The following is a 27,768-nucleotide window of genomic DNA, read 5'->3' as shown; positions in this document are numbered from 1 at the left end:
CAGAAAATTCTCTGCTGATTGTCTCTAAATATACACCACGGGGATCAATTTAAATAGCTCTGTGTGGCTCCCAGGGATGGAATATGCTTCATATTTTTAAAAAAAGAACGTAATCATTAAAAGGATGGTTAAATTCTCTATTTCTGTCCAACATGCCTGCTTCAAATGTTTTCTTTGTTTTGCTTTGCTTTGCTCATCAGATTTTGTAATCAGACAGATCTGGACTCAGATTCCAACTTGCTCCTTATTATCAGGGAACTTAATTTATCAAAGTATCAAATTTCTAAAATATCTATAAAATTGAGACGATAATAATTAATAGTTATCTCACAATGTTGTTATTAGAATTACATAACAAAAAGTATATGAAGTACTTAACACAGCACGTAGTACATAAGGAATGCTCAATTAACATTAGCTATTAGTATACTTATATCAAAATATCACACTGTATTTCTTCATTTTCATATGGAACTGAGCTTCTTTTTTATTTTTATTTTTATTTTTTGAATTTTTAAAAATTTTTTTATTTATTTTTGAGACAGAGAGAGACAGAGCATGAGCAGGGGAGAGGCAGAGAGAGAGGGAGACACAGAATCTGAAGCAGACTCCAGGCTCTGAGCTGTTAGCACAGAGCCTGATGTGGGGCTCGAACTCACGGACTGTGAGATCGTGACCTGAGCTGAAGTCGGAGGCTTAACCGACTGAGCCACCCAGGTGCTCCGGAACTGAGCTTCTTGAGAGAATGAGTACACATTCAACTCTGTACACATAAACTAATTAATTCTTTGTTTTTGGTTTGGATGAACAAAAAGAGAAGTAGAGTCAAAGGAATCTGTTGACCCATTGACTGCAAATTCTATGGCTTTCAGAATATAACTTCAGATTTTTGGCAATCATTCTGGAACTTGAAGTTAGAAGTTCAAAAAAAAAAAAAAGGCAACAGAACCACAGTAGGCTGGAATGATCAGGTTGTGACTGAAACAGTTAAATATAATTGACTCAAAAGTGACAAAACAAGTAGGTTAAGAAACTACAGAAAAGATGGATCAGTTAAAACAAGTGTGGGAGGTGGATTTTGTTAACATTCTGAAAGTGATAGGCATTTCTCTAGTCTTAGTTATTTAATAAGAACTGGCATTGTTTCACTCCTGTACATTTGTTTATTGTATTAACATCCAGAACACAGAACTGGATACATCATAGTATCAGTTCATAAAGCACTATAATCATTTATCTACACATGGATCTCTTTTATGTTATTTATTTTTTTTTAATTTATATGTTGATAACTTACTGAAAAAATCAATAAATCCATTATTTAACAGAAGGAAAAAAAACATTACAAATAATCTACATGCTCTTTTCTTTTTTTTTTTAATTTTTTTTTTCAACGTTTTATTTTATTTTTGGGACAGAGACAGAGCATGAACGGGCAAGGGGCAGAGAGAGAGGGAGACACAGAATCGGAAACAGGCTCCAGGCTCCGAGCCATCAGCCCAGAGCCTGACGCGGGGCTCGAACTCCCAGACCGCGATATCGTGACCTGGCTGAAGTCGGACGCTCAACCGACTGCGCCACCCAGGCGCCCCTACATGCTCCTTTCTTAGTTCATCAAATAGAAAGGCACAGAATTTAATGATAATCTCTCAACACTTATCCAGTTTCCTGTTTTGTTACTGAAGGAACGGGGTGCATCTTGTTCCGTTAGAGATGGGACCTTGGTGGCTTTGTGGAAACTGAAATGAAACAAACTAGATAAAATCTTCCCCCTACTCCCCAGCTTGTTCTACCAAGTTAGAACTAACATAACCCACTTATTTGACCATCTGCTTGACTTCTTCCTTTTGCTCCTCCAGATGGACTGTCCACCTCCGGTTACCTTGTCCTGGGCGTTACGAGGTGGAGCCTCATGGACCGCATGGATGGGTTTCCTTATTCTCTGGTTGCTATTTGGAAGCAGTCAGTGGAAGCATCAGGAGGAGGCTGGGAGTTGGGAGCAGAGTGAGCTCAGGGTTCCCTCCCTGACGGTTGGGTTGGCTGCAGCGTCCCCCGGGGCCCAACATATAAGGTCATCTACCCCAGTGACAGAGCTTTATGCTCAGGAAATAAAAGGTGCAGGTGGGAGTGGCCATTCCCTTTTATACCAATTAGCCCACTGGAGGAATCTGTTTCTTTTCTCCCAGGGCCCTGGATCCACAGGCTTGGAAATCTAGTGCTCAAGAAGGAATGCTTTTGTCTGGTGACATGGTGATGATTTTTTAAACTTCAATTTGGATTTGCCACCATTAAAGAGAAATCAGAGCAAAGATGCCCATTAGTGGAATCCATAGGGGTTAGTCTCAGGGGGTCACAGAGTAGGGTGGGGAAAGGTGGGGGGGAACAGAAGGTTCCAGCAGAATCCACCCTTAATGTCCCTCAGTATCCACACTTGTTCTTTGACTGGGAGACAAATCCACACCCCCAAAGAAGGGGACCCCCAGAGTCCTAATCATAAGAGAATGAGGGAATCACCCTCCTGCAGCCCCTCATAAGACACTGGATTCAGACACGTGTCACCCGGGGGAAGGGGGTCACAACTCCGTCACCTGCACTGGCGCTGCTCCCACTGCTCTTCCGTGTCCCTGTCCCCTCCTGACGTCCCTCTGTCTCCCTCGCCGTGTCCAGCTCTTTGCCTTTCTCATTTCCTGTTGCTGTCCATCCCTCTGCGTCTTTGTCTCCACGTCTCCCTTTCCAGCGGGCTCTCCTCCTTCTTTATTTCTATCTCTCCTCTGTCTCCTCCTGATCGCTCTCCCTCTCTCTGTTTCTCTCTACATGTCTCTTATTTGTCTCTGTGTTTCTGTCTCTGTTCATCTCTATCTACCACCTAGTTTCTATTTCTCTCTCTCTTATCGACTTTACACACTCTCTCTCCCTCTACCTCTCCTTCCACGGTCACAGAAGCTACTTGAAATTCTTTGTTATTCTGACATCTGTGTATTTCCCTGTCTTCTGATGACCACTTCCTGTCCTCTCAGCGCCCTCTTCATAGGAGCCTCTTCTGTCCATCGTCCCTTCTTCTCTCTGCTCTTCTCTGTCCCCTGGGGCCTGTGGGATGCAGGCCTGTGGTCTGTGCTAAGGGGGCAGGATGGGTCCAAGCTCACAAATGTACGTTTACTCCTTCAGTGTCTCCTGATGATCGCACCTGCCACATATCAAGTGATCAGAACGATAATGGCAGTGACAGAACTGTCCCCAACATTGCTGCCCTGGGGGACAAGGTCATCACATGCACACGAGTGCTTATATTTCTATCAGCTGGTTGTGAGGTGTTACCTAGTGACAGTGTGAGAAATAGTCTCTTTATCGTGATTTATTATAATGTCCTACGATTTCATGACCTCGTAATGGGTCTCTCTATGTTGTTTTGTGACCACAGTGAGGCAGGTCAGTAGTGTTCGTAACAAGCCATACCTCTCTGTATGGACTGGTTGGCCTCTGGCTGGTTTGTGTGGCCAAAGTGTCCTGGGTGAAGCTCACCTTAGCCAAAAGGAGAAGGGCAGGAGGAGGAAATGACTCCAAACATAGACTTGTTTCCTCCTCCCCATAGGGAGTGTTTCCTCCCTGTACAAGGCCACTGTCCTCTCAGGCTGTACATCAAAAACACAATGGATCCACGTGGAAAACTGAGATTGACACGGACTTGGGATCACTTCTCATGAGAGTGTCTTCATATTTATCTCACTTCTCTCTAACTAAACCATAATAATCAGATCTCAGAGACCCCTCTGTGGAGTCAGGCACTGAGAAGGTGCAGCAAGACGAGAGGGTTGGGTTGTATTAGGAAATGGGGAGGACAAATGAGGGGACCACCCCCAAGAGGGAGGGAAGGTGACTTTCTGCCCCCTAAACCCTCCCCCCCTCACACACTTCCTGCACTTGCTGGAGGCCTTAACCTTGACCCAGGACTTCAGTAAAGGGTCCAGATGATGTTTGGGCTCCTTCACAGACAGGCATGTCTTAAATATAAATCTTCATCCACAAAAACAGAAGCTCATCGAGATGGAGGAAGATTTAGCAAATCTGAGAAACCAATTAACTTCCAATCATTTAGACTTCCCTTTCATTAATCATTTTTGCCAATGCTATTATGTCACATAAAGTTGGAATTTTCAAATGAAAATGCATTTAATTCAGCTTAGACCTCCTCAGAGAGCTTTATCTTCCCCCCACACAGCAGGGCCTTTCTGTTTGGGGCCAGAGAATCAGTAAATAGCTTTTCTTTTCTTTAATTTCTTTTCTTTCTTTTTTCTTTTTTTTCTTTTGGTCAAGAAGCTGACTAACTTTATAAGAAGTTAGTGAACATAGTGATATATTTTTGGTATAATTTTGCTTTAATACAGAAATCAGTCACACAACTGTAGCAGTTAAACCTCCTCACTTTACAGAGGAGAGAACAGAGGTCCAGGGAAGCTGGTCCCCAAATCCCATATGGAGTCACTTTCAAGGAGAAGGGGAAGGCGGAGGGCCCGGGGTCTCGTCCAGGGCTGATGCGTGCACCTGCCCTGAGGATCATTTCCCCTGCAAGAGAGTGAGTGCCAGGCATGGGTGAGGGTGCTGCGAAGTCAGCCACACTGTTTCCTGGGCTTCTGATCAAGGAGTCTCTCTCTCTGCACAGGAACCAGCGGTAGGCGGGGCGGCAACTTAGAAACTGGAGTCAGGAGCTGCCTTCCAGTCTCGACTTGGACCCATTTTGTGCGGAATCCCCAGAGAGTCTCTCGGCCTTGAAATTATTTGCACGATATTTTATTCTTGCATTCTTCAGGGGATGTGGTCAGAATCTTAAATGGCCATCCGTCACAGCTCTGTTCAATAGAAATAAGTGTAAGACACCATTTGAGAGACAAATTAATAATTTCCTAACTGCTGTGTTAAAAACAAAGTTAAAGAAATAATTCTCGGACAAATTTTATTTAGTGAATGATATCCAAAATAGTATCTCAGTGTGCAGTCAACATAGGAATTTTTAAGGATTTATTTCATCTTTTTTTATAGTCTCCAGAATATGATCTGTACGCTACACAAGCAGCCCATCGCAGCATGGACTAGTGCACTGGCTACATTTCAAGTGCTCAGTCGCCACATGGGGCTGGTGCCTGGTGCTCGTGGCTGCTGCCTTGAGCAGCTCAGATCCTGCTCCAGAGGCTTCAGAAGCTCCACCCTGGACAATCTTTAGAAAAGTGTCTCTAGGTGGACCTGGGAGGCTCAGTTTGCTAAGTGTCTGACTTTGGCTCAGATCATGATCTCATGGTTGGTGAGTTCGAGCTCCATCTAGGGCTCTGTGCTGATAGCTCAGAGTCCCTCTTGCGCTCTGCCCCTCCCCCAATCATACTCGGTCTCTCTCCCTCTCTCTCCCTCTTTCTCTCAAGAAAAAATAAACATTTGGGGCGCCTGGGTGGCTCGTCTGTTAAGCGTCCGACTGCAGCTCATGATCTCGCGGTTTGTGAGTTCGAGCCTCGCATTGTTCTCTGTGCTGACAGCTCGGAGCCTGGAGCCTGTTTCGGATTGTGTGTGTCCCTCTCTCTCTGACCCTTCCTCTCTCTGTCTCTCTCTCAAAAATAAATAAACATTAAAAAAAAAAGAATAAATAAACATTAGAAACAAAGTGCCTCCAGACTGGACAGCTCCCTGGTTCTGCACCAGGCTGCCCACCAGGGGCTCCTTAGCCTCCTGGGTTATGCGCAGTGGACTCGCGGAGGGGGCGTGGGTGTCAGGGGTACTGACCGTTGACCCCAGGAAGCCCCAGGGACCCAGCAACCCTGGGAGGTCCGGGCCTGGAGCGCCCTGGGAGAGCGAGACTTTTTGCTCAGGGAGCAGAGCAGCGCGCGGGGCTGTGAGCTTCCCAGGCAGCACAGTAGTACACGCCCTCGTCGCTCTTCTGCAACTTCTTCACTGACAGTTCACAGCTGTTGCTTTCCTTGCCTTTCTTGGCATCGATTTTGTCCGCTTCCAAGCCCCCATACCTCTCCACAGATAACCTTGACATGTCCAGCATGAGGATCCTCTTGGGGTCAGTCCCCTCCTGGTGGAGGTACCAGTGGATGTAGCTTACGTAGGCGCTGGCTTGGCAGGACAGGGTGGCCGAGCCGCCCACACGCCCCACGGCCACAGCCCGCTGAGTCAGACTGATCGCTGCCACGCCACCTGCAAGGGGGACAGCGGTGAGACGGAGAAAGATAGGAGCCTCAGCTCACCCCGCACCAGGGTCACCCCGCACCAGGGAAGGAGTCGGGACCTACCTGGAAACAGGAGGGCACACAGGAGGGCGAGGGGACCCAGCATGGTTCTGCTTCCCTGCTGGTGGGGAGAAGCCCAGGGTGACCTCCCAGCTGCACCTGCTGGACGGAGACTGACTGGGTGGGTGGCAGAGGGCAGGTTAGGCTCTGAGCTCTGCTTCCCTGAGGCACCTGCAGGCACTGGTGGAGAGAGGAGGGAGGGAGGAGGGAGGGAGGAGCCAGAGCAGGGACAGGTCTGACCACAAGGGGGAGAGGGACCACCAGTGGTCAGGGTGCTAAGAAACACTGAAGAACTTTGGTGCAGTAAGAGCACCACTAATAATAGCAATTTTTGATTGGACATCGACTTTTTTTGAGCAGAGCACTAATAGGTTTCTGCTCAGTGTCTCTTCCAAGGCTGCATGCCTAAGGCGAATCAGGTGGGATGACAGCCAGGTCTGGCTGGAGACAAATCCCAAGCCTCAAATGGCCACTTGGCACTCACAGAGCAATGGGTGTGCGGCCTGCCTGGGGGGCAGAGACAAGCAGAGCAGCAATCCCCCCCTAAAAGGCACGGGGCTCCCGAGCAGGCACAGGAGCATTGTCCCCAGAGGTGGCATCAGGAGATTAAATGCCCTGTGTAGTTGTGGGCGAGCTGTTTCTCCTCCTTTTCCTCATCTGTCAAGAGGGACCTCGTTCGTTTGCAGGCAGACTGAACAGGAAATGTGAGCAAAGCGTGTAGCCTGTCCCAGGTGCATAGACAAGGCTCAGGAAATGTTGGGGACGGGTGTTTCACCTCAACACTGGACTATTGGCAGTAGATGTTTTCTGGGCAGTAGATGTTTTCTCATAGCATAGGATTAGTTTTGAAAAAAAAGGATGTGGGCTTGTGTGGGCACGTGTGTGTGTGTGTGTGTGTGTGTGTGTGTGTGTATGTGTATCCAAAGGAAGAAGCCTGCATCGACCCAGGGGCAGTGTAGACCAGGCGGTGGGACCAGGTCCTGCAGTCCCAGGGTCAGATCTTCAAAAATGGGAAAGGCGGGGCCTTGTGAGGGGTCAGCTGAGGAATGCACCGGAAATGCGTGAGAAATAAAGATAGCATTGACTTCCAACCGAAACGAAAATTCCTTTTCACTTATGGCAAGTATACCAAGGCTTCCTGGGTATAGTTATAGTAATTCGTTATACTCATTATAGGCTGACTGCCTGGAGGGCGAGGGCAGTGGGGACAGCCAGGAAAGGGACTTGGCTGGGCTGGAGGGCTGGGTCCTGCAGCACCCATGACCAGACCCAGCTCCCGTGCTCCTCCTCCTGGTAAAACTGGAGGGCAGACATGCTGAGCTATAACCGGGATTCAAAGCTAAAGTGTCCCAAAATGCAGGCTTTGAGGTTGTGCTGAGATGGTGAGGTGTTGAGTAGATGCTCTGCTAAAAGAATATTCCAGGCCCATCATTCAGACCCTCAGCAGGTGTCTAGGGCAGCTGTGTTAAAGTGTTAAGTGAAACAGAGAGTGACAATGGGGGAGACATCTGACCAGCAAAACGGCAGGTGGAAAGAGTATCAATATAGAAGGTGAGCAGTGTGGATGGTGACAAATTGGGTGACATTTTTCTTCCTGCTTTCTCTATTTTCTAGATTTTCACCAATGAGAAAATCTTACTTTGGGGGAGAAAATCCACAACCTTCTACTGTTTTCTAAAAATAAATTTTATTTCACATGGTCAGCATTCAAAAGTCTGTTTCTCTCAATTACTGTTACCATTTTTATTCAAATACTACTCACATTAAAGTCTCTCAACAGCTCACCAGGCTCAGTGGGTAATGAAGTCTGCCCCAAACCTCCAGCCAAATACTCTCTTGGGTGTGTCAATGACAAAAGTGAAACAATTTAGTTTGTAGTGTGTTATGTCCTTTATTGAAAGAAGAATAATCCATGGATTGGGGCGTTCAGTGCCTCACAAGCAGTGGACACGGTTCCCCAGGGATTTGGGCAAGAGGGAGTTTATAGAGCTTTAGAAGCAGCCAAGGGGAACAGGAAGGATTAGGTGGGGTTCAGGGATCTCCCTACAAGGCTAGCAGGTCACTGAGGGAATAAGGAGAGAGCTTTTGGCTCAGGTTGATTGGCTGGGGTCGCATATCTGATCCCATTTAGAACAGGGAAATCATTACAGATTCCTGGTGATGGGGACCGGCTGGCTGGGATATACTGTTTCTGGTCAAGGGCAGCATTGACAGGGACAGGAAAGGGACCTACATTTCTGCTTGCTGACCTGGGACCCTGGGCAGGAGCGGCTCCATCCTGGGCCTGGAGATGTATGTCAGCAGGTGACCATTGTTCACCTTTCCTCTACTCTTCCTGCTGTGGGGTGTGCCTACTCTTCTCTAAGTGGCACTAAAGGTCATATTTCTTAAAAGATGCTCATGTTTAAAGAAATAATAGGGAAAACTCTTCAGCAGGAGAGAAAGAGTAGCCACTCTTATGTGGAGAGTGGAGGGTTCTGATCAGGACCCCACAGGTTCCAGGAAGAGAGAAATTACGCTGCACTTGAGGGAGCAGGACGTCTTGTCCCCCCAGATCATCCCGCTGTTGCATGAATGAAGCTGCTGTGATGGCCCCAGACCTCAGCCCCAGGGGAGAGGCGGCTGGGTCACAGCAGGTGTGGACTCAGGCAGACCCTGTGCAGAGGGCCAGGTGCTGAAGCTTGGACCTGCTCGGTTAACCTCTGAGAGGCTGGCGTGCTCGCCTTACCTGGGGCAGCTCCCCTCCGCCCCGCAGAGAGTCTGAGATCTCGTCCAGTGTGACCGCTTCCCTTGGTCACGTGGAATAAATGGATGCAGACATGACGTCAACTTTCGGTGAATGGGACAAGCCCGAAAGCCCAAAAGAGGAAAGATATTTGTATATTTTGATAAGTGGACTGTCCATAAATTATTCTTCCTTTTTTCTTCCATTTACATGTTTATAACACTTTGTGTTAAATCCACATTTTTTCTAAAATTTATTTCTCATTTGTTAGATTAATAATCCCATTTTTTTTTTTAAACTAAATCATGGGTAGCATCCTGGACATTCATACTTTGCTACAGAATCACAGAACTTTAAACACTTCAAGCTGAAGAAGAAAACCCTCATTCCAGACGCCTCATTGTTTCTCATCTTTAAAGATGAGAGAACAGCTCCCAAAAGCAGGTGATTCCTTCAATATAACAAGATCATGAGCAACTGAGGCAGGATTCGAACCCCCGTCCCTCCTCGGTTCCGTGAACACATCGCATTGAGTGGACCTGTCATTTCTAATTCAGTATCTACATCAGAGCACCCACTACATCTCAACGCTGGGACCAGGCCCTTTTTCAAACATAAATGTTACTTTTGTAACCCTTGAGAGTTGTAAAATTCTGTGAGGCACACATTAGTGTTCCCAGTCAACAGATGACGACCGTCAGGCTCCTTAAGACATTCCTCACATTGGACTTTGGAAAACAGCTGAGCAAATCTGATAATCATTGAACCAGCTTTATTAGAAGAAATTAGGATCAGTTATGTTGGTCTGCATTGGACCCTTCTCAAAGGTAAATGTGTGTGTGTGTGTGTGTGTGTGTGTGTGTGTGTGTGCATTCATAACAAATTAACTTGATAGAGAATTTCCTCCTCAAGTAAAAAGGCAGCCTCACAAAGGTTGTCAGATTTACAGGAAAGTGCAAAATGCAATGCAATATTTGGGTATAAACTACAATGATTTTGTTGTTTACCTGGAATTCAGGGAAATGTAAATCAAATCCACATTGAGTTAGCACCTCACACCTGATAGATGGCTGTAATCAAGAAGAGTACAATAACAGGTGTCATCACAGAAGCTAGGAAGGGAGGAAGGGCAGGGACTCTGGCTGACCGTCCTCTGCCCAGGGACCACGTGCAGGGGACACGAGGCTGTGGCAGGAACAGCTCCAAGAGCCGACTGTCCCAGGCAAGCGTGATTGTCTGCAGTCCCGGAAAATCCCTGCTGGGCCAGATGGGCATGGTTTCAAAATTAAGAATGTATACCATGTATCACACTAGAGTGGAAGGGTAATTCTTAAAAAACCAAAACCAACAGGAGAAATCTCCTCCACCAGAATGTTACAGAAGCTATAAGCTACAGCACAAAAAAGAGCTCAGTATTGGCCCCAGAGTTTATTCATGAGAACAAGATGCCCTAGAGGGGGTGAGGGGAGAGGGAGAGAATGAAAAAATCTTAAATTGCATCCTGTGGGCTTAGTGTTGTTAGTGGTGATTACAATTTGTTTATATTCATATTTTTAAATTCATGTTGAGAGCCTTACTTAGCAAGATGTCAGTATAAGGGGAAAATGCAAATATACAATTTTTAAGGATTAGCAAAACTGTGATCTATAATTGAATCCTCGTCTCTAAAAATTACTCCCTTTGTAGATATCCACTGAGAAAAGTGAAAGCCGTAATAACCCGGAACTCTGAGCACTCCTGGCATCGATGTTGTGGGATCAAACACCATTTCTTACTACGAGCACCAGGGCTCAGGTGAGAAATGACTGAAACCAGAAATGACACAATAGTACAGAGTCACCATGTACGCGCCCGTCTCCATACAAAGTATGTTTCAGGACAGCACAGAGCTGACGAACGACAGCTTCACTTCATGGGCTCAGGATCATTACGTGCAGGAGAAATTAGAGAGAACTGGAGAAGGAGGGAATCGCCCTCCTGCAGGCCCTCATGAGACACTGGATTCAGACACGTGTCACCCGGGGGAGGGGTCACAGCTCCGTCACCTGCACTGGCGCTGCTCCCGCTGCCCTTCCGTGTCCTGTCCCCTCCTGACGTCCCTCTGTCTCCCTCGCTGTGTCCAGCTCTTCGCCTTTCTCATTTCCTGTTGCTGTCCATCCCTCTGCGTCTTTGTCTCCACGTCTCCCTTTCCAGCGGGCTCTCCTCCTTCTTTATTTCTATCTCTCCTCTGTATCCTCCTGATCTCTCTCCCTCTCTCTCTGTTTCTCTCTACATGTCTCTTATCTGTGTCTGTGTATCTGCCTCCCTACATCTGTTTGGCCATCTCTAACACCCAGTTTCTATTTCTATTTCTCTCTCTCTCTCTTATTGACTTTCCACTCTCTCTCTCTACCTCTCCTTCAATGGTCACAGTAGCTACTTGAAATTCTTTGTTATTCTGACATCTGTGTATTTCCCTGTCTTCTGATGACCACTTCCTGTTCTCTTAGCACCCTCTTCATAGGAGCCTCTTCTGTCCATTGTCCCTTCTCTCTGCTCCTCTTCTCCGTCCCCTGGGGCCTGTGGTGTGCAGGCCTGTGGTCTGTGCTAAGGGGGCAGGATGGGCCCAAGCTCACAAATGTACGTTTACTCCTTGGGTGTCTCCTGATGATTGCACCTGCCACATATCAAGTGATCAGAACGATGATGACAGTGATAGAAGTGTCCCCAACATTGCTGCCCTGGGGGACAAGGTCATCGCATGCACACCTTGTATTTCTATCAGCTGGTTGTGAGGTGTTACCTAGTGACAGTGTGAGAAATAGTCTATCATGAATTATTAGAATGTCCTACGATATCATGACCTTGAAATGGGTCTCTCTATGCTGTTTTATGACCACAGTGACACAGATCAGTAGTGTTCATAATGACCACATGCCTCTGTATGGAGAGTACTTGGAGAAAGGCTTAGAAGATGCTATACATTTAATATACGTGTATGAGATACCATATGTTTTAGAATATTATTATCAGGGTGTCAATAACACTGAATTACATACTGTGTTCCTTGCATAGAGGATTAGAAGAAACTGTCATGAACAGAATTCTCATGCAGTCTGGGCTGGGACATGGATGGGAACGTGACTTTATGCAAATCACTACTGAACACACTGGACTAAAACAGGGGCTGACAGTGGGGGAGAGAGGAAGCCTCACTAGGGCCCAGTTCACTCTCCTGGGCCTGGTGCTGCTCGGGGCAGCCCGCAGCTTCCCAGAAAGCAGCCCCATCCCCTGCTGGTGCCGGGGAGGGGCTGGGCCAGGGAACTTTCCAGAAGAGTTGAGGGCAGCCCGGAAACCTCAGCCAAAGCTCCACATCCTGCCTGCCTTTCCCACGGGCTCCGTGGCTGCCAGGTGCACGCGGCCTGTAGGGACCTGCCCATTCAGACGCCTTCACGTGTGGCCAGCCTTCCAGACCTGCTTGTCTGGTGAGTGGTCCAGTCGTGGGGCCCAGCCAGGGGCCCCCCCACTCTCTGAGCAGCCAACGCTGTAATCTGACACATGGTGGCTGAGGGGAGAGGTCTTTCTCAGCACGGAGCTGCCCAATAGGGACATTTGAAAGCTCTGAATGACACCTCCTGAGTCTGTGAAGATTTATTACATTGACAAGGACAGAATGACAGCTCCAGTCCAAGCCCTGCCACTTGGAGGATGTGTGTCCTTGGGAAAGTCACTGTGAATGGGAATAATAATGCCTACTCTGGAGGCATCATCCACTAAGGGCAAGAGATCCGGGTAAGGTGGTTGCTTTGTAAATAAATACGATCAGGCAGTCTTAAGTGTAATTCTTAACGACCATTTGTTCCTTGTAATAACACGTCAAGATACTTCTAACAACCACATCTGACAGATCAACTAATTGGAGTCTGAAGACATTTCACCTGCTCAGGGTCATGCAAGTCAGTCAAGGAGCCTTGACTCAAACCCAAGTCTAACAGAGTCCAAAACCCGTCACAGCATCCACTGCATATAAGTAGAATTCCATGTGTACATATAGTTTCTTTTAAGCTCTAGAAAGTAAACAGCCATAAAGGAAATTGCAAAGAAGTTGCAGAACTCGAGAATTTCTCTCACATTCCAGTAAGCAAAGAGCATGAGCGATTCTTGAAGAGCAGTCATTCGGGTGACAGTGCTGGACTCCTGAACGTAGTAGAGATTCTTCTAGCACTGCTGAATTAGTAGTAGTTTGCTTTTTGTGATGCCCAATAGTTTGAGGGTCATAACGGCAATCATTGATCCCTTAAATAATATCAAACAACCTATTGAATGTCAAACACTGCACATATTCATTCCTTCCTTGCAAGCATAAGTAGGTATTACTCATCCCATTCTGTGGATAAGACAGGTGTATTTGAGCTTGCCTAGCTGAGAAAGAGCACAGCCAGAACTTCGAGTCGGCCAGGGTCTCATGGCCTGTGCTCTAAGTAAACTTCTTGGATGTTTGTGATTCGGGGCTTAATTTCTGTCCTCAGTGAGCTGTTGCTTTGAATGCAAAATGTGATGTGGTTCTACTTCCCTCTTTTTCTCAGTATTGTGCTTCCTGCTTAAAAACGGTGGTACTTTGCTTGTTACCTACGCTGACTTCTTGCACCCCCTGCTGGCCATTGCAGGTATGTCCTACACTTTATAATCCCTGGATTCCCAGCAAGTGAATTCTCTTACAGGAAAGACTCAGCTTAGTTAGTGGAAGAGCCCAGAAATACCAGGCAGGAGACCTCTTTTTCCACTTGTGTACTCGGTGTGCTGGGAGTTTTAGGTAAGCGGCTCCTTCTTGTAAAATCCCCATTTCTTCAGGCACAAGTGAGAATTGTCTGATATGTTTGGTGTCCTATGTACTTGTGAAATCTACAGAGAATTGCTCGTGAATAATGCATCTTTACATCTATATAAATGGAATCTCATTCTTGTCAATCCATCTGTCCATCTGTCCATCCACTAGGCTCACTGCTCCTCTGTGCTGCTCCTTCTGCCGCTGGTTGCAGCCACTGCATGAATCCCTCCACCGCCAGTGACAGGCACATTTCCCTGGGAATGTCATCTGGGGGTCACTGGTGCTGCTAATGTGACTGACACTTGAATGCGAGTGTGACGCCACCACGTTCAAAGGCACTAACAGGGCAGAACTGGCGCCGATGGAAACGTGGAGCAGAGGGTACGCTCACGGTCACGAGCAGGCAGTGAGCTCACACCTGCACCTGCGATTCGGCCGCGGCTTCCTCCAGCTTCTCTCGTGTTCGCTCAGCTCCGGAGGAGACCCGCCGCCGAGTGCTCCCTGTGCTCGCGGGCGCCCGTCCTGAGCTTCCACATCCTGCTGCCTCCTCTCTTCTCTCCCCTCGGAATTCCCTTTGTGGGGTGGAAACTGTTATATTGAATCAATATTTCTTCACCATCTTACTATCACTTTATGCATTTATAAGATGCTCTCCATCTACTATCTTTTGCACTGGCTTGTCTCTAACAAAATGCACACTATAGGCCACTGGTCTGAGCTAACCAAGTTTTTCATTTGCTTTGTGCTTTGGTTTTGATGATGGTGTTGATTTCTGCAGGAAGGAAGGTGTTCCCCAGGAAAAGGTGCCATCAGTGCTGAGTCAAAGAATCCCCTAACAGGCAAGTTGTGAAATTAGTTGGAATCTGTCTTATAGCACTGCTTCATAGTTTGTTAGCAAAAAAGTTTTTGGTTGTAAGATTTTCCACTTACCTAGGCTGGAATACAGATGGCCCATAACATGCATGACATACCTGAACTGGCCAGGAGGGGGCGCGAGAAGCCAGGGTAAGTAACAAGCAAAGGACTAGTTTCTAAGTGGGAAGCACATCATTGACAATAAATGCAAACTCTAAGAAGATCACATTTTGCATTCAAAGCTACAGCAAAAGGAGGACAGAAAGTAATCCCTGCATCACAGACATCCAAGCCAGTTACGTGGGTCACAGTCTTTAAGAGCCTGGTGGACTTGAAGTTCTGGCTGTGCTCTTTCTTAGCCAGGCAGTCTCCAGTACGTTACCTAACGTCCCTAATAAGCCTCGGTTCATCTGCAGAATGGGATGAAGAACACCTACTTTATGCTTACAAGGAAGGAATCAATATGTACAATGTTTGACATTCAATAAAGATTATTTGTTATTATCTAATGGATCAATGATTTCTGTTATGGCCTTTAAAAAATTAGTATTTCACAAAAGGCAAGCAACTAGTAACATGCAAGAGGTCAAAGAATTTCTACTGTGTTCCGAGGGCCAGCATTATTACCTGAATGACTGCTCTTCAGGAAGAGTTTATGCTCTTTGATTACTGGCACCCGAGAGACATTCTTGAGTTCTGCAACGTCTCTGGAATAGTCTTCATGGTGTATGCATATATGTGTATATGCATATATATATAATTATAACATCTTCATGATCTATATATATAATTATAACACATAAAACTTTTTATTTATTAGGAATCGATAGCATCATGGATTTTGGCATTTATTAGACTTGGATTTGAATCAAGACTCCATTATTTACATGATCTAGAACAGGTGAAGCATTTTAAGATTCTAATTAGCTGATCTGTCAATGCGGTTGTTGTAACTACCCTGACATGTTATTTGAGGAATAAACTGTTATAAGAATTACATTGTATTTAGGCTGATAGGATTTATTTACAAAGCAACCAATATGGCCCAATCACTGGCCCAGGGTGGATGTTGTCTCCAGAGTAAGTATTATTATTTCCATTTACAGTGACTTTCCCAAGGATGTACATCTTCCAAGTGGCGGGGCTTGGACTGAAGCTGCCCTCTCCCTCCAGGTGGTCAGGCTGTAATTATCATATGTAATGACCATAACTATACCCAGGAGGCCCTGATACCCTTGGCATAACTGAAAAGGAACCTGCATTTCAGTCGGAAGTCAATGCTCCCTTTATCTCTCAAAATTTCATTTCAGATGCGTTCCTCAGCTGCCCCTTCACAAGGCCCTGACTTGACCATTCCTGAGGATCTGACCCTGGGACTGCAGGACCTGGTTCCGCCCCCTGGTCTCCACCGCCCCTGGGTCAACGCAGGCTTCTGCCTTTGGACACACACATGCACACTCACACTCACACATTCACACATGCCCCTGATTTTCCAAAACAGTAATATTCCCTACAATTTTGTACTATGAGGATCCCAGAAATCATCGACGGCACCCAGGCCAGTGTTGAGGTGAAACGCCCGTCCCCAACATTTCCTGAGCCTTGTCTATGCACCTGGGACAGGCTACACGCTTTGCTCACATTTCCTGTTCACTCTGCCTGCAAACGAACGAGGTCCCTTTTGACAGATGAGGAAAAGGAGGAGAAACAGCTCGCCCACGACTGCACAGCTATCGTGTTATGTGAGGGCATTTAATCTCCTGGTCCCTCTTCTGGGGACAATGCTCCAGTGCCAGCTCAGGATGGGGGGGGGGCGTGTCTTTTAGGCAGGGATTGCTGCTCTGCTTGTCCCCACCCCCCAAGAAGGCCACGCCCTCATTGCTCTGTTAGTGGCCATTTGAGGCTTGAGATTTGTCTCCAGCCAGACCAGGCTGTCATCCCACTTATTTCCCCTTAGGCATGCAGCTTTGGAAGAGTTATGTAAAATACCAGCCAGGTTAGCAATAGTCATCCCACAGGGTTATTTTTAGGATTTAATCAAACAATGAACAGAAACCAATTAGTGCAGTGCTCAAGTGTAGTCCAGGATTATTATTGTTGCTGGTGCTTTTACTGCACCAACTTTCTTCAGTGTTTCTCAGCACCTGACCATTGGTGGTCCCTCTCCCCTCCCTCATGTGGTCAGACCTGTCCCTGCCCTATGGCCCCTTCAGCCCCTCCCCCCCTCTCTCATCACTACCTGCCAGGGCCACCTGGAGGCTAGGAACCTAACCAGCTTTCTGCAGTCACCTCCTAGCAGGTGCCGCTGCGAGGTCACCCTGGTCTTTTGTCCACCTGGCAGGAGGTAGAATCATGCTGTGTCCCCTTGTTCTCCTGTGCACCTTCCTGTTTCCCTGTAAGTCTGGACTCCCTCCCTGGTGCAGGGTGCACAGGGTGACTGAGGCTCTAGGCCTCCCCTGCCTCATGGAGGTCCCCTTTGCAGAGATCAGGCTGGAGCAGCCGGCTGTGGTCGTGGCTCGTGAGGGCAGCTTGGACACCCTTCCGTGCCCAGCTGGAACCGAGGTCAGCTACACCCACTGGTACCACCACCAGGAGGGAAAGGTCCCCCAAAGCCTTCACTAACTGGCCATGTTCCATTAGGATGTGCAGTGGGAATCTGTCGAGAAAGCAGACAATGTCACGGCCACAGAGGCCAAGGATGGCAGCACCTGTACCCTGTCGGTGCTGAAGATGCAGAAGCATGACGAGGGCATGTATTACTGTGCTGTCTGGGAACCGCACGCCCCTCACGCTGGCCTGGCTCCCACCCTCCCACCCCCGGCTGCACATAAAGGTCTCTGAATCTGGGCCCTCCAGGCCTGATACCTTCCACCACCTCTGGGTTCCTGGGGTGCCCTGAGTCAGCCCTCAGCATCCTTGGCTCTCCCCAGTGCTCCCTCCGTGGGTCCACTGCACATAACCCAGGAGGCTAAGGAGCCCCTGGCTGGCAGGCTGGTGCAGACCCAGGAGCTGTCCTGTCTGGAGGCACTTTTCAAAGACTGCCCAGGGCAGAGATTCTGAAGCCTCTGGAGCAGGATCTGAGCTGCTCAAGGCAGCAGCCACGAGCACCAGGCACCAGCCCCATGTGGCTACTGAGCACTTGAAATGTAGCCAGTGCACTAGTCCACACCGCGATGGGCTGCTTGTGTAGCGTACAAGTCATATTCTGGAGACTATAGAAAGAAGATGAAATATCTCTTTAATAATCTCTATATTCATTGCATGTGAGAAATGACTTTGGATATTTGGGATTACTAAATAAAAATAGTCCTAAAGTGAACTTTACTCATTCTTTTTACTTTTTTAAAAATGTAGCCGCTATAAAATTTGTAGTTTTGGCTTCCACTGGGACCCACATTTATTTCTATTAAAAGCACTCTTATACACTGGCAATTTAAAAATCTGACTATCTGCCCTAAAGAATGTGCAAATAAAATATGGTGCAAATAGTATTAAGGGTGAAGGACTCTCTGGAGATGAGCCACAAAATATTTGAAAGCTGAGACTGGAATTAAACTCCTGACTCCAGTTTCTAAGTTGCCGCCCCGCCCACCGCTGTTTCCTGTGCAGAGAGAGAGACTCCTTGATCAGAAGCCCAGGAAACAGTGTGGCTGACTTTGCAGCACCCTCATCCATGCCTGGCGCTCACTCTCCTGCGGGGGAAATGATCCTCAGGGCAGGTGCATGCATCAGCCCTGGACGAGACCCCGGGCCCTCCACCTTCCCCTTCTCCTTGAAAGTGACTCCATATGGGATTTGGGGACCAGCTTCCCTAGACCTCTATTCTTTCATCTGTAAAATGGAGTGGTTCAACTTTAAGATTATGTGACTGACTTCCTTATAGAGCAAAATTATACAAATAAGATATTACTATGTTCGTTACCTTCTTACAAAGTTAGTCAACTGATTGAAAAGACCAAAACAGAAAGAAAGCAAAGCAAAGCAAAGCAAAGCAAAGAAAATGTGTTACGGATCCTCCAGCCCCAAAAGGAAAACCCCACTACTATATGTGGGTGGGGGAGGGAGGAAAAAAAAGCTGTTTGGGGAAGTCTGAGTGGAATTAAACCCATTTACAATTGAAATTTCAAAGTCTAAATACAGCTTAATGGCATTGCTAACATGATTAATGAAGAGAAAGTCTAAATGATCTCGAGGAAATTGGTTCCTCAGGCTCACTAACTCCTCTGCCTCCCTTCTGTGTTTTTGGTGGGAGATTTATAATTTAGACGTACCTCCTTTTCAAAGAGCCCAACTAAGACCCTGACCTTGTACTGAAGGCCTGGGTCAAGGCCAACACCTCCAACATATGCAGGAAGGGGTGGGAATAGCTGGGGCAGAAGTTTTTCTTTGCTCTTTTCAGGGGATGTTCCTTCATTCGTCTTCCCCATTTTCTAACACAACCAAACCCTTTCCTCTTGTGGCACCCTCTCATTGTCCGACTCCGCAGAGGAGTGACTCCGAGATCTGAGTATTACAGTTTAGGGAGAGAGAAATTAGCGAAATATGAAGGCACTCACGAGATGTCATCCCAAATCAATTAAAATCTAAGATTTCCACATGGTTCCTTAGTGCCTTGGTTACACATACCTGGGAAGGACAGTGGCCTTATGTATGGAGCAAACAATCCTTTGGGTGCAAACACATCTTTCGAGTCATTTACCTCCTGCTCTTCTCCTTTTGGCTAAGGTGAGCTTCACCAAGGACACTTTGGCCACACACACCAAAGGCAAACCAGCCAGAGGCCACCCAGACCTCCTTTCCTAAGTAAATATTTGCCAATGAAATGGTTGTTTAAATGACCGATTCATAAAAACACTGAAAGTATCTTATTAGAATGTACAGGACCGGGTATCGTGGAGGCTCCATCAAAGTCTGTTGAAGGGAGATTGATATTTTGAGTATTACTGAGGGGCCCACGTTATCTCCAGGGTAGGGGATTTTGCACGGATGGAGCTCAAAATGTCCCGAGAATTTGGGCTCAGCTCATTTGTTTCATTCCTGAGGTGGGTGAGACACAAAGACTTTGAATAGACCGACCAACGTCATATTATCATATCAAGGCTGATTAAGTCTAAGGACATCTTAAATGTCACAATTTTCATAGTTATATTATCCATTACCAACGGCGCCCACACACTAGTACTGTGGGAAAAGTGATGTCTGTTACCTCAGAATCATCTAGAAAAATCAAAATTGTGAAGATTACCAGGCGCACCTGGATATTCAGGTTGACTGTTTAGTGTTGGGTGCTTTTTATGTTCAGCTGTGAGAATGGGCTCAGGGACACAGCCGGGAGCAGAGGAAAGGACCAGCTTTGGAGAGGTCGCCTCTCCACATTGAGCTCAGGATAGTTTTTTTCCTTTTCTTCCTTGTTTTTTTTTAATGTTTATTTTTTGAGAGAGAGAGAGAGAGAGTGTGAGCGAGGGAAGGGCAGAGAAAGAGAGAGGGAGACACAGAATCCGAAGCAGGCTCCAGGCTCTGAACTGTCAGCACAGCTCCGATGTGGGGCTCGAACCCAGGAGCTGTGAGATCATGCCCTGTTCTCACCCTCATCAACCAGAGAACCTCAGGAGATTCTCCAGGCTAAGAAGTACAAGCCCTTAGATCTGCGGCCCAAGAAGACACGTGCCATGGTCCGCCTGCTGAACAAATACAAGGAAAACCTGAGGCTCAAGCAGCAGCAGCGGAAGGAGCCAGCTGTACCCCCTGTGGGAGTCCCCGGTCAAGGCCTAGCACAGACCTCAATTAAACAAAAAGAGTGAGAGAGAGATTCGCTTAGGTGTTTTTTGTTTTTGTTTTTGTTTTCTTGCTTGCTTGTTTTCCAAAGTTTATTTATTTACTTTGAAGGAGAGAGAGAGTGCATGCATAAGCAAGGGAGGGACAGAGAGAGAGAAAGTGAGAGAGAGAGAGAATCCAAGCAGCCTCCGCCCTCAGTGTAGAGCCAGCAGTGGGGCTCGATCCCATAGCTGTGAGACCATGACCTGAACCGAAACCAAGAGTTTGCGGCTTAACAGACTCAACCGTCCAGGGAACCCGCAGGTAGTTTTTAATGTTAAAATCTCTGCATATTACTGAGCACTTAGACACAGCAGGTGAAATGTGATGGTTAGAAAGACCTGTAACTGGCTCTGTCTTGATCACGTTTCTCCCCTCTTCTCAAACAACCTTTGCTTCTTTCACTAAAAAATCTTATTTTCCCTCCTGATTCCCATGGACTCCAAGTCAGAGACAAGGGTCATGCTTGGAGAGCTCAGAGTAGGTACTTGGGCTGAGTGTGTCTTTTCCCCCGCGTAGGACAGTACCAAGTACTACGGAGAGTGGCACAAATACTCAGTCTTCTTAGTAACACTGTGCGGTAACTTCCTTGTTTTCTCTATGTATCTTTTTCCCACATGCAGATGCAGGAATGAGATGGTCTCCGGCAGAATCGCACACAATCATAGTTTCCATCAAGTCGATTGGTACTTTTATTGTGTGAAAACGTAGTCTTCTAGCTTTCATGGAAGGTTGCTGGAAGTCAACCTCATGTATCTTCACCTGGTGACAGAGAAGATAGACTTTCAATTAGGACTCTGTGTGTCCCCTTCTTTGGGGGAACCCATTTCTCTCCTAGTCAAAGGACAAGCATGGATGCTGAGGGCCATAAAGGTGGATTCTCCAAAATCTTCTGTTTCATCCCCAGGATCGATGCTCCCCATCCTGCTCTGGGACCCCTGAGACTAACCCCTGTGGATTCCACTAATGGACATCTTTGCTCCGATTTCTATCCAATGTTGGCCAATAGAAACTGAAGTTCAAAGAACCATCACCATGTTACCAGACAAAAGCATTTCTTTTTGGGCACAAGATTTCCAATCCTGTGGATCCAGGCCCTGAAAGAAAAGAAACAAATTCCTCCAGTGAGTTAATCGGAATAAAAGGGAATGGCCACTCCCACCTACACCTCTTGGGTCCTGAGCATAACCTCTGTCCTGGGGTAGAGGGCCCTGTATGTTGGCTCCAGGGGAGGATGCAGCCAACCCAAGGCCACCTGTCAGGGAGGGAGCACTGAGCTCACTCTGCTCCCACTTGCCAGCCTCCTCCTGACGCTTCCATTGACTGCTTCCAAACAGTAACCAGAGAATAACGAAAACCATCCATGTAGTCCATTAGGGTCCGCCTCGTAATGCCCAGGACAAGGTAAAGAGAGGTAGACCATTCATCTGCAGGAGCAAAAGGAAGAAATAAAGCAGATGGCCAAATAAGTGGGTCATGTTTCCCATTAAATAACTAAAACGGGAGCAGGGGGACCATTTTATCTAGTTTGTTTCATTTCAGTTTCCACAAAGCCACCAAGGACCCGTATCTAACAGAACAGGATGTGCCCTGTTCCTGCAGTAACAAAACAGGAAACTGGACAAGTTTTGCGAGATTATCATTAAATTCTGTGCTCTTCTGGTTGATGAACTAAGAAAGTAGCACGCAGATTATTTGTGATGCTTTTGTTCTTCGGTTACATAGTGGATCCTGTGGTATTTGTTGACATATTAAGTAAGTCATCATCATGTAAGTAGAATAAAATGAGTAACCTAAAAGAAGTCCATGTGTAGACAAATGATTATAGCGCTTTATTCACCAATGTCATGAGGAATCCAATTCTGTGTTCTTGATGTTCTTTAATATAATACGCAAGTAGGGTAGTGAAACAACCCCAGCTCTTATTAAATATCTGGGGCTAGAGAAACGCCTGCTACTTTCATAATGTCGACTAAAATATAGCCTCTCTTGCTTCATAATTGATCCGTTCTCCTGTCCTTCCTTTATCTACTTGCCTACCACCTATGAGTCAACAGTTAACTTTTCAATCACAAGCTGGTCATTCCTATGTACTGTGGTTCGGTTGCCTTTATTTTTTTAACTTCTAAGTGGAAGTTACAGAGTAATTAGCAAAAATCTGCAGTTACATTTTGGACGTGGTGGAATTAGCACTGGTATGGCTATCTTACGCTTTATTTGTATCGCACATCTGTGGGTCACCAGATTTCTTTGACTCTGCTACTTTTCTTTGCTCAGCCAAACCAAAATGAAGAATTAACTAGTTTATGTGTTCAGAGTTGAATGTGTACTCATTCTCTCAAGGCACTCGGTTCCATATAAAAATTAATAAATATAATGTAATATTCTGATAAGAATATACTAACAGCTAGTGTTAATTGAATATTCCTTATGTACTAGGCACTGTATTAAATACTTCACATACTTTTTGTTATGTAATTCTAATAACAATATTGTGAGATAACTATTCATTATTATCATCGTCTCAATTTTATAGATATTTTAGAAATTTGATGCCTCGATAAATCAAGTGCCTGATAATAAGGAGCAAGTTGGAATCTGAGTCCAGATCTGTCTGATTACAAAATCTGAGCTCTTGATCCAGACTGGTGAGCAAGCAAAGCGAAACAAAGAAAACATTTGAAGAAGGCATGTTGGACGGAAATAGAGAATTTATTTAACTATCCTTTTTATGATTATGTTCTTTTTTTCCTTAAATATAAGGTATATTCCAACCCTGGGAGCCACACAGAGCTATTTAAATTGATCCCTGTGGTGTATATTTAGAGACAATCAGCAGATAATTTTCTGCAGAGAATTTTATCATGCAGTCAATTTTTTTCTGACTTCTGGGACCCCAGAATTTTTCTATGAGGAAAGATAGGCATAACAAGAACTGTTTATTGAGCAAAGAAGCATCAAGATGGAACACAAGGATGTGCTCCTTGATTTCTGCCCTTGGTGCTCCACTCCCCCACTCTCAGCCCACTGGAGAGTGCGGACATATTCCTCGTGGGTGCATGGACAAGAGAGTAAAGGACCTCCAGGTCAATCACGGTGACTGAAGTTGTTTTGACCACTTTGTTTGCTGTATTTGAAATGCTCCTGGACGCACTCCCAGCCCCACTGGTAACAGCCTGATTGTTGCTCAGAAACAGGATAACACTGGTGATGAGAACATGAGCATTAGACCCTATGGTGAATAGTAGGTCATTGTGCCCAAATTTGGAGAGAAGAGGTTCGTGAAGGAGGGAGGCACCATGGTAAAAATTCAAGAATGTTTGGAGACCTCTATACAGAGCGTTAATAACTTTAATCTGTAGAGTTCAGACATTCATGATGGAGTGTTCCCCTCTCTACCTTTGAGGACCCTGTTCTCTAGTATATATAGGTGCCCACACAGAACATACAGCTACCACCCGGCTCAACATTCTGAGATCCAGTCCCCCAAGGCATTTAAAGAGGTATAATAAGTGTTCCTACCTCAGAGGGTTGCTGGGAGGTATACTGAGTTTATATATGCAAAGAATTTAGACCCATGCCTGTCACATAGTAAGAGTTCAACAAAACTATATCACTTGTCATTATTATTTGTGGCCCTGATTAAAGAGGGTGCAGATAAGACACAACAGGAGTCCACTATGGTGAGTGTTCCTCCCAGGAGCCTCTTGGAGCTCAGACGTTTGAAAACAAAACAGCAGCCTTGACTCAAATGGCCAAGATATGCTCACTTCCTCTATGGCTGCCAGGGAGGGCCTGGCATGAAATGAGGGACAAGTAGATGTCAGGTCCTGAACTCCTTACTGCATTTACGTAGTTAAGGACACTGTTAGACAGCCAATAAGTCATGCTGATAACATGCAGAATGGGATTTAGAAGCAGTGGGGATGTCTTTGGGCTCTCTTCTACACTGTGCGCACTTGGCATTAGAGAAATAAGTGTGACTTTCAGTTCCACCATGTATGATCCAAGAAGCCTTACGTTACATCCTCATCGCTCTGGGAATCACTTCTTGCCTCAAGATAGCATCATTTAGAGAAAACGAGCTGAAGGATGTAGGCATCTTGGAAATTGTAAATACTGTACTAAAGACTTAGCCTTTTATTTTAACAACTGTCATTTGTGCCAATAAGCTGTAGAATATGAATGATCATTTAAGGATAATGAGTATTTAAGGAGCTGTCACTAAAGGGAAGGCACCATGCTAGATGCAGTAGGGAAATTGAACAATGACTAAAACGCGTGGCTGACGTAGCAAAAGTGAAACTTAGCACAGGATATATGAAAGTAACAGGTAACAGCAGGTCAAGTAAGGCAGGACCTGTATGTTAACAAAGTGATAGAGTCATTTCCTGTTACACTCACCCAGATGAGGGAGCGAAATCTCCAAGGAAAGCACATTAACGGTGTTGTTCGTTGAGCGAATGGAACTTTTGTGGGTTGGATGTTAATGGGAGTATGATTTTGTCCCAGTCTTGGCTGGCTGAGGCCCACACTCAAAACCATAGAAATAAGGTGTGCCTGTATCCTACAAGAGGGGCCTAAACCTTGATTCTCAACCGGAGGCAATCTCCCTTCCAGAGGATATTGGCAATGTCTGAAGACGTTTCTGGTTGCCACAACAGGTCGGGGGTGCTATAGGCATCTCGTGAGTAGAGGCCAGGAATGATGTTAAACATTCTACTGTGCCCAGGATATCCCACCCCCATGTCAAACAAATACTGAGCCCCCAATGGTAGCAATTTTCAGGCTGAGAAATCCTGACCTAGCTACCTTTCCAAAAGACTTATTGGGAGGTGGACAGAATTCATAATTCCAACCTTTGGCTCTTGCACTACATCCAGCCCAGCTATAAGGGGAGCTTAAATCCTTGGGGACATTGATTCTATGGAGTCTTTCTCTAAAGATACAGTTGGGAGTATCCTGGCTTCTTCCAATGAGGACATGAAGAGACAGCCCTCCCACCTTCACACAAACAAAAGGATTCCCCAGGCCCTGGGGCCACCAGAGATTCAGAGCCAAGATCTGTATAAAGGGTCGTGGAAGTGTTTGACCTGAGTCCCTAGGGGCAGATGGGCAGAGAGACCAGTGATGACTGTCACCTAGAAAGTCAAAAGGGGATTTCAGGTCATCGCAGACTTGGTAACTGGGGCCAACTTTCCTACTGAAATCAGCAAAATCCTCTCAATGAAATAATAATCTTGCTAATAATCATCCTAGGGGAAACTCTACCTTCGTAAATGGATTGCTTTTTTTGGCATCATATACATATGGATAAAATTCCCACATATTGCTGGCCATTTAGAGCACTGTCAGAAATGCCCGATCTGGCATCGGGCCCCGAGTCACCCCTCTCCTGTGCTCACACTCCTGGAGGCTCCCTCTCCTCTTCCTGTTCCCGCGTCCCTGGCTCCTCCTTAGCCTTCTTTGTGGGCAGACAGCCTGAGCAGACAGCATTTCACCTGCGAATGTGAATTTGTTTCCCTACTTTTCAGATTAGTTGAGTGATACTTTTAAATTTTTAAATTTCATGTTTTATTTCTTGATAACCTTGGCTTTTCTTGAAATGCTGTTCTTTTGTTTAGATTTGCAAGTGGATATACAAAATGGAAGCAACAGAAATATTTGTTTCAATAATGGAAATGATATTTTCACTACAGGGTATCCAGATTTCACTTTTCATGCACACAGGTACCGACAAAACCGAATCAGGATTTGTGGATCGAAAACCCTTGTTCAAGATCAATTACAGACAAAGAACCACAACCACGAGGTGCATAAAATTCTGTCCGTTCTGCTTTGGTCCTTAATATAAAACATGCAGAAGTAGAAGAGGACACGATGACCTAATAGAAAGGCCCCCAGAAACCTACATTACCATTACACCAAGTTAATAATCACGCACACCCCTAATCATGACTGTGACCGCATCCCTCCCAACAACTCTGGCCCCAAGCCCAGACCTCAGCCCTGACTAGGCCTCAGCCTCAGCCTGCACTACGTCCTTTGACCTTCCTCGGGTCAATGCCTCCGTCTCAGAGGAAAGAGAAAAGACAGTCTGATGGTTGTCGATTGTACCCCCACAGATGCTACCAACTGTACCCCAGATGTCTGGTTTCACCTAACTTCCTATTGGGCTGGATTCCTATTTGGAGACTTGGTATGTTGAAATGGTCTGATTATCTCAGAGAGAAGCAAGGTGCAGTGTTTCATTCCCCAGAGATTTTCAGAAGTGTCAAAAGCTCAGGCTGGCAAAGAACTGCATGGAATTCATATCCATTCACTCCCCTGGCTGCCACATAATAAGCCAGATGTTGTGTGCATCCAGGAGCTCATGTGATCATCATAAAAATCCTGCAAATGAACCTAATTCATGGAAGAAAGAATTGTTGCTTGGAGAGGAAGAGAAATGTTTCCAAATGCATAGTCCATGCTGTTTCAATTGCACCATTGGGCCACTTTGAATTCCCTTAGTGTTTGTTAACTTCACAAGAACATACTCTGGCATTTGTGGGCGATCATGGGTTGTCTCAGACCTGCCACCACACCCAGCCGAGCCGGGGCAGGACAGTATGAGTGTCACTCATGAAACCATGGCTGGGGCCCCTGGGTGGCTCAGTTGGTTAAGCAGAAACTCTTGATTTGGCTTGGGTCATGATCCCATGGTTCATTAGTTGGAGCCCTGGTTGGGCTCTACGCTGACAGTGGGGAGCCTGTTTGGGATTCTGTCTCCCTCTCTCTCTGCTCCTACCCTGTGCAGTCTCTCTATCTCTCTCTCTCAAAAATAAATTAATAAACAATGAAAAAAAGAAGTCACGTGTAAAGGAATACAGCGGGCACACATCTGGAAGATTTCCCTCTCAGGACAGTCTGCTGCAGGACCCTACCTGCTAATGTCCTCATCTGTGACATGGAGATTAATCACAACTGCCATCTCCTGGGACAGGGGAGAGGATTACATAAATTATACAGGAAAACCTTCAGAAATATGCCTAACAAAAGCAAGTCCACAATGGACATTGGATGTACATTAATTTTAACACTTATCATTACGTTTGAAACACAACATTGCTTTGAAAATGATCCCACATGTGACATCATGCTCATGAGACAGTGGCAAGGCCCAGGGCAAGTAGGAGCTGGTTTCCAGAGACTGCTCTGACCCATGACCCCCAGCAATTGCAGCTTACTCCCTTCCTGGAGGCACCCAGATTATAAACGAAATTTGATTTCTCTGAGTCCTCATCTGCCTG

General features: G+C 46.1%; 1 protein-coding gene across 1 annotated transcript in view; it reads right to left on the bottom strand.

The window, feature by feature from the left end:
• The window catches only part of LOC101092505, a 31,602-nt gene extending 24,933 nt beyond the window's left edge, over positions 1 to 6,669 (bottom strand). The window contains exons 1-2 of the mRNA XM_045052203.1: positions 6,279 to 6,669; positions 5,879 to 6,183 (exon numbers count right to left, since the gene is read on the bottom strand). Of these exons, the coding sequence (XP_044908138.1) occupies positions 5,879 to 6,183; positions 6,279 to 6,618 (645 nt within the window). The 5' untranslated portion in view covers positions 6,619 to 6,669. The remainder of the gene's footprint in view (positions 1 to 5,878; positions 6,184 to 6,278) is intronic.
• Between the last annotated feature and the right edge of the window lie 21,099 nt (positions 6,670 to 27,768).

The sequence above is a fragment of the Felis catus genome, chromosome A2, assembly GCF_018350175.1.
Source record: "Felis catus isolate Fca126 chromosome A2, F.catus_Fca126_mat1.0, whole genome shotgun sequence".
Lineage (NCBI taxonomy): Eukaryota > Metazoa > Chordata > Mammalia > Carnivora > Felidae > Felis > Felis catus.
Note: the sequence above shows the minus strand (reverse complement) of the source record. Positions and strands in the feature narration are given on the sequence as shown.